Source organism: Ursus maritimus, unplaced genomic scaffold, assembly GCF_017311325.1.
Source record: "Ursus maritimus isolate PB19 unplaced genomic scaffold, ASM1731132v1 scaffold_4, whole genome shotgun sequence".
NCBI lineage: Eukaryota > Metazoa > Chordata > Mammalia > Carnivora > Ursidae > Ursus > Ursus maritimus.
This window is the reverse complement of record NW_024426552.1, coordinates 80,275,832-80,288,638: the sequence shown is the minus strand read 5'-3', so window position 1 is coordinate 80,288,638 and position 12,807 is coordinate 80,275,832. Positions and strand designations below refer to the sequence as shown.

The window sequence follows — 12,807 nt, the reverse complement described above, 5'->3', positions numbered from 1 at the left end:
CAAGGGTGACCTTGGGCAAGTCACCTAACTTCTCTGTGCCCTGGTTTCCTCATCTGGGGATGATAGTAACACCTACTCGCAGTTCTCATGGTTAAAGCAGCCCATATAAAAAAGTCACCTGGAACAAGGTATACAGTATAGAGTAAATGCTAAATAATTGTTATGACCATTGTTGTTAATCATACACTATGAGAGCTCTTGCGCTGTTATTTTTTTATTTCTCTTTATCTCTTTTATTATTGTTTAGCTTGCACTGAATTTATATATTAATTCTCCAGCTTGACTTTAAGTCCCTTGAAGGCAGAGGGCATTGGGCATAGTGGGGATCAGTGACTTAAATCACTTTCAGAACTAGGCAGAGTAGAAATATAAAACAGCACGCACAAAATGTTTGTTATTTAGGTTTGAACAAGTACTGCTACAGTTCAACAAAGGGCGTATTGTTTAAAAATACTAGCTATTTTTTTTAAATAACTATTCCAGAAAGAAAAATAAAGATTAATGAGAAATCAATTAAGTCCTTTATTCTAAAACATCCTCAACATTTCCACAAGACACAGGGAAAAGACACCATCTGGAAATAATCACGGAAAGTTCAAAAAGACCAACTCTTTTCATTTTATTTCACTTCACCTTGTCTCACTCCAGTTTCAATCCTAGTGCAAAGGTCTGCCTGAGGGGTGGAGAGATGCACCAACGGCCCGGCCCCGGGCATGAAGTTATTGTCAGGATCTTCTGCATATATTCTCGCCTCAAAGGCATGGCCCTGCAGACTTATTTCTTCCTGGCTCAAGGGAATCTTCTCTCCTGCTGCAATCTGGTAAAAGAAGATGTGCTTCTATGAAAATCCCCCTTATAGAACCAATGAGACTTGGGAAGTTGATGGTCTTGCCTTTTTTCCATGGAAAATGTACATTTGGGCTTTATAACGAAGCCAAATAAAAACTATTATTTTATCCACCTCCCCGAGTTTGAGGCAAAAACAAAAATAGGTTAAAAAACAAATGCAGCTTGGAAATAATGTATTAATTACAATGGGTTTCTAGAGTTTTTAAGTAGAAAAAGCAGGTGAACTGATGACTAACTTATAAAGATCAGTGTTTTTTCAATGTAATTACAATTAAAATTTCTTACTGGCAAGATAATCTGTTTTCATTTAAAACATCAGTGCTCAGTTACGAAACCAATCTTTTTTTTTATAGTTATTAGCTGGTGTTTCGGACTACACTCAGAGCTATGGCTAAAGTGTGGCATTCGTCATCTTTGTTAACCCTTTTTTTTTTAAGTTTATTTAAGTTAATTTCTACACCCAATGTGGGGCTCAAACTCACTACCCTGACATTAAAAGTCACACGCTCTATCGACTGAGCCAACCAGGCGCCCCCATCTTTGTCACCTGCATCACAAGTGAGTGATAAAGCAATACAAGAAGAGGAACGTGATGGTTTTCCAATTTTGTTATGTTAACTCCTATCGCGTGACGCCAGGTTACAAACAGGATGACCATCATTGTTTACCATTACTACAGTTATGCTGAGTACTGTGTACCAATACGAAGCTCTCTCTCCGACTAGTATAATTTGGAAAAGGCTCTTGGAGGACATGCTGTCACTCTCTCTCTCTACTCTCTCCTTAAGTTTTCCTCCAAGATGAGAAAAGGACAAACTGAGAAAGGAAAAGATACAGGGGAAGAAACTACGTAATTGAGCACCACTTGGAACTAAGCAGGTAAGCACGAAACAGAGGTAAAGGCGTCATCTCTTTAAAAATCTGTAGATAAGAAAAATCAGGAACCACAGCAATTAAGAACGAAAGGAAAATGGACTACACTGAATGCCTTTATGATGTGGTGTTTCAAACCACAGACTCTGCAGCCCTATTGCCCAGGTTCAAATTCTGTCTATACTTACTCTGTTCTGTTTCTTAACCTCTTGATGCTTCAGAGAAAAGTGCATACAGTAAGCACTACACAAGTGCAGCTATTGTCATTACATTCTTATCCTTTATAATGAAATACTTTTTAATGTTCTAATAAAGAATTCTATTTGTCTTGATAGAAACAAGGAAAAGAAGGACCATGTGTCCGTATTTCAAGATGTGACCTTACTTCTGACTGTATAGCCCCATTTCAACCTGGCTTATCTTTGCCTATTTTCCTCTCAGGTTGGCTTCTATCTGGGCTCAGGAAAGACAGGCCCCAACCATGCCTTGGAATTTTGTGCCACGTGAGTTCGCCGAGGCTTAGACACTGACTCTTTGGAACTCCTGGACCCTGGATGTTTCCCCAGCTTCCCCCGGACATGGCTCCCCATGTGCGTCTGCAGCCGAGATGCTGACATTACTGCAGCCTCATTCTAGGGAGCCCTCGACTCCAGAGGCTGGTCCTGGAGCTTGAACTCTTAACTCACCAAATGGCGAGGCCCCTTGTTTTACCTCTGCCTGGAAGCCAGACTCCAAAATGTCTTGAACATTGTAAATGAGGTCCAGTGGTATCCATCAGTTCTAGAATTCCTCCCCAGATAAGAAAGCCTACTTCTCTTTTTAAAGGGCCTTCAAAGCTCTTGCAATTTCTTGAGATGAAGAAATAAAAGTCTACTGGTTCCCCTTATGTCCAAAGCTTTCTCTTTCCTTCCCTAGAAACCTTTTATCCATCATGATTTCCAAAATTCTGGACTCCTGGGGCGCAGGAGGGCATAGTCAGTTAAGCATCCAACTCTTGGTTTCAGCTCAAGTCGAGATCTCTGGGTCGTGAGATTGAGCCCTGCACCGACCGGGCTCTGCACTCACTGTGGAGTCTGCTTGAGACTCTCCCTCTCCCTCTGCCCCTCCCACCACCTCTAAAAATCAATCAATCAATCAAAAAAAATTCTGGACTCTCTCAGCTACTGCTTCAGAAAAGAAAAATGTCCCCCCTTTCCTTGAATTCTGGAAACAGAAGCANTCTTTCCAAAACTTTCTAAATCTGCTACAATTTTCCCATCACTTACTAACACTTACTAGCCTGATGTGCTTGGTTTTCATTAGCTCCCAAGGCTACAGAGGCCTCAAAGAATCTTATGGTTCAATTAAAACCACCAATCATCCCCAAGGAACCAGCAAAGGGAACATCATATTATTGTCCACAGACGTTCTGAAAAGACAGAATTATCAAAATCAAGACTTTAGCATCACAACACACAAAAATATTTAGATTCAGAATATATAGAGAACCAAGAATTCTACAGGAATCAAAAGTATTTATAGTACTTAAACATGTTCTTCATATTAAAAAAGGCTATAAAATCAATTGTTTTCAAGAATGAGAGTAAAACAGACTAAGATATTATTCTTATTTGAAGGAATATGCTTTGTGGAACTCTAGTTCAGGCCAGTGCTTCTCAAACTATTTATAACAAAGGAACAATTATAGACTTACACTTTTGTAACATACAGTTACATTGACATATCATAGCAATGTCAAAAATGCTATAAAAATTTCTAAACACTTATTCTGAATGGGCTATACTTATCCTACCACAGGCCAGCAACAGTGTGTAAGTCAGCACTTTTCATGTGGTTCACTCAATTGGTCTAGACCATCACCAGCTCTTCCTTAGATCATTTCACTGGAGCTAGCATCTGTCCTGCCTCTAAAATCAAATGATGGCCCAGCCCAGAATAATGTGGCCTCAGGTACAGCACGAGGCTTTGATGTTGAGATAATGTGGTCACAAGAAAGCCTAAGTGGCAGCAGCTTACCTGCCCCTCGCCTGAGGCTGCCCCATGCCGAAGAGAAATGATGGTAAGTGACAGGTTAGAAATCTGAGTCCATAAAATGACAATAATGTCACAGCAACAAATGAAATATCATCTTTAACTTCCCATTTTCCTGTCCTCATGACAACCACCAAGAATTGAACCCTTGTCCAAAGTGAGGAGGCTAGCAGGCAATATATTCCCAAGACTGATCTTTAACAGAAAAAAATATTCCTACCCGAAGTTGCCACTCCACCAAGTCAGTTCCTGTGATCATCTCAGTAACAGGATGTTCCACTTGCAGCCTTGTGTTCATTTCCATGAAGAAGAAATTGTGCTTTGAGTCCATAATAAACTCCACAGTTCCTAAAAGATAAAATACAACAGTCACATTTCAGTAGTATATAATCAGTAGAAATCCAAATCTTCTATGATGTATCACATCAACTTTTTATTAATACATTTTTAAATATTTAAAATATTATAATATATAAATTTAAATATTTTATTTTAATTCAATTAATTAACATATAGTGTATTATTAGTTTCAGAGGTAGAGTTCAGTGATTCATCAGTTGTATATAAGGTATATACAACTCATTCCAACACGTGCACCCCTTAAAGTCCATCACCCAGTTACCCCATCCCCCCACCCACCTCCCCTCCAACAGCCCTCAGTTTCCTATAGTTAAGAGTCTCTTATGGCTTGTCTCCCGAAACCAGTGAGAGAAACAAATCACATCAACTTTTAATGTTGCCTCCATTCAGTGGTAAACATTTTGCATTTTGTGAAGAAAATATCTCACATTTTGTAGTAGCAAATGATTCTTTTTTTTTTTTTAAAGATTTTATTTATTTATTTGACAGAGATAGAGACAGCCAGCCAGAGAGGGAACACAAGCAGGGGGAGTGGGAGAGGAAGAAGCAGGCTCATAGTGGAGGAGCCTGATGTGGGGCTCAATCCCAGAACGCCGGGATCACGCCCTGAGCCGAAGGCAGACGCTTAACCGCTGTGCCACCCAGGCGCCCCTGTAGTAACAAATGATTCTTAATAAAAAATAGAGAGCCACATGAAATCTGGTAATAGAAAAGTATGTTTGTTTTGAGCAAATGGTAAGCCCAAGTTATGAGCAGTCTCAACTGCTGCAGCGAGGAGAACGTGGCTGGACGATGTGTCACGGCTTCGGTGCACCAAGAGCCCTGGAACCTCACACTGGGACATTCTATCTCACTCTAACCCAGCAGAAAAAATATAATAACATTTTTTCCTCCAGACTGTGGGCTTTGGAGGTCTCAAAGTCCTTTTGCCGGTGATCCACTGGAAGACTGCTTAGCAACTAAAGCTATAGCTTTCCCAACTTTATTAAGATATAATTTCATATAATAAAATTTATCCATTTTAAGGAGGGAAGCATGTTGAGTTTCAACTGCAATTGAATACAGTCATAGAACCATCACCACTACCATGAAAATGCAAAACATTTCCATCATCCAAAATGTTCCCTTGTTCCCCTTTGTAGTCGGTCTCTTCCCCAGGTCATTGGCTCCAGGAAATCATAGTTTTTTCTAGAATGTCACATAAATGAAATCATATACTACGTAGTGTTTCGTGTTTGAGTTTTTTTCACTTAGTTGAAAGTTAGTTCCATATAATTTAGACTATATTTCAAACTGTAGGTCATGAGTGCCTTGTAAAAATTTAGGGACGATTTCCAGTTTCTGGTCCATAAGAAGCTAAGAAGTCAGCATTCTAACCTGACAAGAGTAAAAAGCCAAATAAACTGAAAAATCAACAATTTTTCTCAGGATCCATCAGAGATATGAGGTCACAGGGCAAACTGCTGCCCCTTTAATCAGAGACAGACAGGCAAATACAGAGATTCACAACTTACTGGAACAGAAACCCATGAACTAAACTTCTAAGGGAACAAGTACCAGAGGAGGAAAAACTGGGCTGTAACTGACGAGTTGCTGGACGCTCAGTGTGGACAACTCTGAGCTGCAAACTCCAAGGACAGCCCCCCATACTTTTGCGTTTTACTTCCAGAAGCTCTATCAGGTCCTCACTGTGAATACTGGAGAAAAATCCCCTTGAGCCTCTAGCAGCGGAAGGGGAAAAGGAATCATGTGAAGTATGCCAGGGTTCTGTTCTGTTCTGAACACGATTTGTCCACAAGGGAACTATTTTACTAGAGCCTAAACTATGGGGGTTTCCTCAGAGCCTAATTAACATAACTGGAAGAAGGAAAATATACAACTCCAGCCATCCTGTCCCCCATAAGTGAATAAATCAAAACAAGCAAAAAACAAACTGAGATGCACTGGGGAAATTCACAGTTCAGGGCACAAGCTCACCAAAAAACTTAGATGTAATCCTAGGACCACAGAACACCTCCCCTTCCCCACGCCAACCACCACACGACTAAAGACCTCTTCACCACATTTCTTTTTACCTGGCACCTCAGTTCTGGTTATCAAGAAAAAAAATCACAAGGCATACGACGAGGCAAAAAACATAGTTTAAGGAGACTGAAAAAGCATCAGAACCTGACTCAGATATGACAGAAATATTGGAATAATCAGACAAAGAACTTAAAAACGTTTTGATTAGTACACTAAGAGCTTTAATGGAAAAAGAAGACAGATGCAAGAGCCCATATGGATAACAGAAGCAGAAACATGGAAATTCAAAGAACGAATCAAAAAGAAATGCTAGAAATCAAAACACTGTAATAGAAATGAAGAATGCCTTTGGTGGGCTCATTGGTAGATTGGACACAGCTAAGGAAAGAATCTCTGACCTTGAAAATATGACAACAGAAACTTCCAAAACTAAAAGCAAAGACAAAAAAGACTGAAAAAAAAAAAAAAAAACAAACCAGAATATCCAAGAACTGTGGACAACTAGACAAGGTGTAACATATACACATAATGGGAATACCAGAAGAATACAAGAGAAAGTTCCATAAACAATATTTGAAGCAATAATGACTAAGAATTTTCCCAAATTAACGTCAAGACACTGAACCACACCTCTGGAAGGTCAGATGGCACCAAGCAGGATAAATGCCAAAAAACCCTAAACCTAGGCATATTGTTTTCAAAGTACAGAAAATAAAAGGGAATGAATGAATGAATCCTGAAAGAATCTGGGGTGGAGGGGAAACACCTTACCTATAAGGGAGAAAAGATAAGAATCACATATGACTTCTCTTCAGAAACCATACAAACAAGAGGAGCGGAGTGCTACTTCAAGTCCTGAGTGAAAAAAAAATCATCAACTTGGTATCTGTTATCTTGTGGAGTTATCCTTCCAAATTAAAGAGAAATAAGAACTGCTTCAAATAAACAAAAATTGAGAAAATTTATTGGCAGTAGATCTACCTGCAAGAAATGTTAAAGGAAGTTCTTTAGAGAAAAGGAAAATGACAAAGGTCAATACTCCAAAAAGACATACGAACCTTAACGTGTATGCACCTGAGCAGACAGTGTCAAAACACATGGGATAAAAACTGAGAAATGCAGACAGATGAATCCACAAATACAGCTGGAGATTTTAACACCCCTCTGTCAGAAATGGACAGAGCTAGCAGGCACAAAAGTAAAGACATAGTTGAACTCAACAGCACCATCAATAAACTGGATATAATTGAGGTCTATAAACTACTTTATCCAACAATAGCAGATTACATATTCTCAAACTCACATGCAACATTCACCAAGACAGACCACATTCAGGGTCACAGAAAAAACCTTATCAAATTTAAAAGAATAGATACACAATGTTTGCTCTGAAGACCACAATTAAATTAAAAATCAGTTAAACTAGAAATCAGGAATAGAAAGATAGCTGGGGAAAAATTCCCAAATACTTGCAGATTAAATAACACAGTACTAAGTAACACATGGGTCAAAGAAGAAATCCCAAGTGAGTTTTAAAAATATTTTAAACTAAATGAAAACAGAAATACAACTTTTTAAAATTTAGGAGATGCATTGAAAGCAGTAGCTTAGAGGGAAATTTATAGCACTGAATCCATATATATGAAGAGAAGAAAGATCTAAAATTAAGCTTCCATTTTAGGAAACTAGAAAAAGTACAGCAAATTAATTCCAAAATAAGAAAGAGAAAAGAAATAATAGAGTAGAAATCTATGAAATTGAAAATAGAATATCTATAGAGAAAGCCAATAAAACCAGAAGTCAATTCTTTGAAAAGATCAATAACATACATAAGCTTCTAGCCAAGTTGTTTAAGAAAAAAAAAGAGACAAAATATTAATATAAGAAATGAAAGAAGGGAAATTACTACTGGTCTTACAGTCGTTAACAGGATATTAAAAGTATATTATGAACAACTCTATGCCTATAAATTTGATAACCTAGATGAAACAGACCAATTCTTTGAAAGACACAATCTGCCAAGAGTCACACAAGAAAAAATCACTCTGAAACAATCTGAATAGGCCTATATCTACTAAGGAAGTTGAAATGATCATTAATAACTTCCAAAACCTCCAAAATAGTCCCAGATTGGTTCACTGGTGAGTTCTACTGAACGCTGAAGGTAGAATTTATACCAATTCTCTATAATATCTCCCACAACATAGAAGGCAGAATACTTCCTTACTCATTTTATGAGACCAGCATTACCTTAATACCAAAACCAGAGAAAGATCATACAAAAAAAACTACAAATCAATATCTCTTATGAACATGGATGCGACAGTCCTCAACAAAATATTAGCAAATCAAATCCAACAATGTATAAAAATAAGCATACACCATGACCAAGTGGGATTTATCCCAGGTATGAAGGCTGGTCCAACATTTAAAAAACAATTAATGTAATCCATCACATCAACAAGCTAAAGAAGAATCATCTGACTGTATCATTAGATGCAGAAAAAGCATTGGATGAAATCTAATACCTCACTATAATAAAAACTCTCAACAAACTATGAATAGAGAGGAACTTCCTAATTTGATAAAGAAGATTTACAAGAACCCACATTATATTATATTATTATATTATATATTATTATATATTATTATTATATTATTATATTATATTATATTATATTATATTATATTATATTATATTATATTATATATATTATATATTATATTTAATGGTGAGAAACTAAAAGCTTTCCCACTAAGAAATAAGGGAAGGATGTCCACTCTCACCACTCCTTTTCAACATCATACTGAAAGTCCTAGTAATGCAGTAAGAGAAGAAAAGGAAATAAAAGGTGTATACCTTTGAGAAGGAAGAAATGAAACTGTCTCATCACAGATGACTTGTCTATGTAGAAAAATACAAAATACAAAAAAATACAAAAGCACTGACAAAAAAATAAAAACAAACTTCCTGGAACTAAAAAGTGATAACATATTAACAACGTTAATATATAAAAGTCAACTGTTTTCCAAATACCAATGATGAACAAATAGAATTTGATATTAAAAACACAATACCATCTACACAAGTACCCCCAAAACGAAATAGGCATAAATCTAACAAAAAATGTATTATAAGATCTATATGAGAAAATTATAAAACTCTGATGAAAGAAGTCAAGGAAGAACGAAATGGAGAGATATTCCATGTGCATGGATAGGAAGACTCAACGTTGTTAAGATGTCAGTTCTCCCAATTCCCAAGATGTATAGACACAACACGATCCCAATTAAAATTCCAGCAAGATATTTTGTGGATATCAAAAAACTGATTCTGGTCTTTTAAAGGGAGAGGCAAAAGACCCAGAACAGCCAATTCAATATTGGCTATTTGAAGGAGAATAACAAAGTTGGAGGACTGACACTGAGTTCAAGATTTATTATAAAGCTATAGTATTCAAAATAATGAAGTACTGGGGAAAGAACAAATAGATCAGGGGAGCAAATAGGCAGCCCAGAAATAGACCTGTATAAATACAGTCAATTGATCTTTGACAAAGGAGCAAAGGCAATACAATGGAGCAAAGACAGTCTTTTAAAAAAATGGTGCTGGAATGGCGTATGGTGCATGTCTACATCAAAAAAAAAAAAATCTAGACAGAGATCTTGCATTCAGAAAAATTAACTTAAAATGGACCATAGACCTAAATCTAGAACACAAAACCATAAAATTTCTAGAAGACAGCAGGAGAAAACCTAGATGATCTTGGGTATGGTGATGCCTTTTTACGTACAACGGTAAAGGCACGATTCGTTAAAGAAATAATTGATAAGCCAAGCTTCATTAAAATTAAAAACTTAGGCTCTGCGAAAGATAATGTCAAGAGAATGAGAAGACAAACCACAGACTGGGAGAAAATATTTGCAAAAGACACCTCTGATAAAGGATTACTATCCAAAATGTACTAAGGAGTCTTACAACCCAATAATAAGAGAACAAACAAACCAATTTAAAAAATGGGCAAAACACCTGAACAGACCTCACTAACGAAGAAACACAGATGGCAAGTAAGCATATGAGAAGATGCTCCAATCATGCAATTAGGGAAATGCAAATTAAAATGAGATACCACTACACACCTATAGAATGGAACACTGATAATACCAAATGCTAGTGAAGACGTGGAGCAACAGGAACTCTCATACACTGCTGGTGAGGACGCATCATGGTACAGCCACTCTGGAAGAAAGCTTGGCAATTTCTTACAAAACTAAACATACTCTTACCATATGATCCAGCAATCAAACTTCTTGGTGTTTACCTAAATAAACCGAAACTATGTCCACACAGAACTCTGCACGTAGATTTTTGTAATAGTTTTATTTATAACTGCCAAACTTAGAAAGCAATCAAAGTGTCCTTCAATAGGTGACAGGATAAGTTGTGGTACATCCAGACAATGGAATATTATTCAACACTAACAGAAATGATCAACCCATGAAAAGACATGGAGGAAACCTAAATGCATATTATTAAGTGAAAGAAGCCAATCTTAAAAGTCTACAAACTGTATGATTACAACTATATGATCTTCTGGAAAAGGCAGAACTATGGAGGCAACAGAAAGATCAGAGATTGTCAGGAGTTAAAGACAGAAAGGGATAAAGAGCAGAGCACAGAGGCCATTTAAGGCATTGAAAGTACTCTGCATGATACTACAATGGTGGATACGTGTCCTTATACATTTTTCCAAATGTATACTACACACCAATGTCATAGAAAGTACAATACCAAGAGTGAACCCTAATGTAAACTATGGATTCTGGGTGATAATGATGTGTCACTGTAGGTTTGTTGATTGTAACAAATGAACCACTCTGGTGTGGGATGCTGATAGTTGGGGAGGCTGTGCAAGTGTGGGGATGGGAACTCTGTACTTTCTGCTCAGTTTCATTATGAACCTAAAAAATTAAAGTTTACTAATTTTAAAAGAGGCAAAAGAAATTATTTTAGTGATTCCATTTTAAAATGGGATAGAAAATATCAAATAGCATTACACATAATTAGGGTAAGTACTGTTTAGTGAATTTTTTTTTCCAAACATACATATATATAGACATAAATACTTAATGCGTATATACTGGGTCTCAATGTAAAATGTATTTCTGAATGTGGATATAATTTGTTTGAAAGACAATGATTTACAAGTTGTAAGTTTCTTTTGCCTTCTGAACATAAACAAATGATTACTTCTTCCCCTCTATTTAAAGTAAATCTTAGCATACCTGCTCCAACATAATTTACAGCTTTAGCAGCTCTGACTGCAGCTTCTCCAAGCTTTTTTCTTATTTCAGGTTTAATACCAGGCTATGAAAAATATTTAAAATACATTTCCATTAGTTCTTTGCCCTACTGGAAATTTCCATTAAGATCCAACATTGCATTTCTAGGTATCAAATATTACATTAAAGACATAATAAGGATAAATAGCGAATGCTATACATTTCATCAAGAAACACACCCTACAGCACAGTCAACAGCCCCATACCCAAGTTTAATGGTTCTGTTAGTAATTTCTATGAACTGCAGATATTATTCAGCATAATGATGTATCCATCTCCTTTGTACCGACATAAGAACGTTCATGACTATATGTCTAATTACATGTACCAATACAAAAACTACGAATGATAGTTCATAACGATTTTATTTAAAGATGGTAGAGCAACCTGTGCCATGTGCCCAAGAATTATCTTGGAATAATGGTTAACCTTAAGATTCCAAGTTAATAAGAAAGGTTCATTAAAAAAAAATGTAGATCAAAAAGTAGGCAAAGGTTGTAACATTTTAGAACAGTGCTCTACAGACATACATTTAAGCAAACACTGCTTGAAAATAAGGCTTTACTGAAATTGTTGTTGACATTTACTTTGAACGATATCATATACTCTGCAACAGAAATTAAAGTTTGAATACAGTATGAGAACAACAAACTGATTAACCAGAAACCTCAGATCCCTGACTTTTTAGAAGCACCTACAGTAAAAAAAAAAAAAAAAAAGTATAAAAGCTTGGACAAGAAAGAAGCCTATGGTAGTGGTAGACTCAAGAGAAATTTAAGTCCAAAAAGAGGTAATTCTAGCAGTAGGCCTTGACCCAGAGGACAATCTAAACCAATCAAGAGATAGACCCAAAGAGGTGTAAACAATTCCGAGGGGGCAAAAGCTGCCAAATAAGAGCAAATCTCTCTCCTTTACAATAAACCTATATGGCAGGAAGATACTAATGTATTTTAGGGACACCTGAAACAGCAGTTAAAATAAAAGAATCTTCATAAAAAATATATTCAATGAACTAGGCTAATCCATTCCTCAAACATTCCCATTACAATTTAAAATCTACATGAAAATATTATACAATTGCTCATTATAAATCAGATACAGATCTTCCTCAACTTACAGTGGGTTATATCCAGATAAACCCATCATAAGTTGAAAATATCGAAGCTGAAAATGCATTTAAATACATGTCACCTACCAAACATCCTAACTTAGCTTAGTCTACCTTAAATGTGTTCAGAACACTTACATTAGCCTACAGTTGGGCAGAATCCTCTAACACAACACCTCTTCTATAATAAAGGGCTGAATATCTCATGTAATTTGTTG

The 12,807-nt window shown here is 36.5% G+C and overlaps 1 protein-coding gene across 1 annotated transcript in view; it reads right to left on the bottom strand.

Annotated features, from left to right (window-relative positions):
* MCCC1 (methylcrotonyl-CoA carboxylase subunit 1) overlaps positions 1-12,807 on the bottom strand; it is a 58,990-nt gene that overhangs the window by 21,039 nt on the left and 25,144 nt on the right. The window contains exons 9-11 of the mRNA XM_008705280.2: positions 11,425-11,506; positions 3,974-4,101; positions 634-817 (exon numbers count right to left, since the gene is read on the bottom strand). Of these exons, the coding sequence (XP_008703502.1) occupies positions 634-817; positions 3,974-4,101; positions 11,425-11,506 (394 nt within the window). The remainder of the gene's footprint in view (positions 1-633; positions 818-3,973; positions 4,102-11,424; positions 11,507-12,807) is intronic.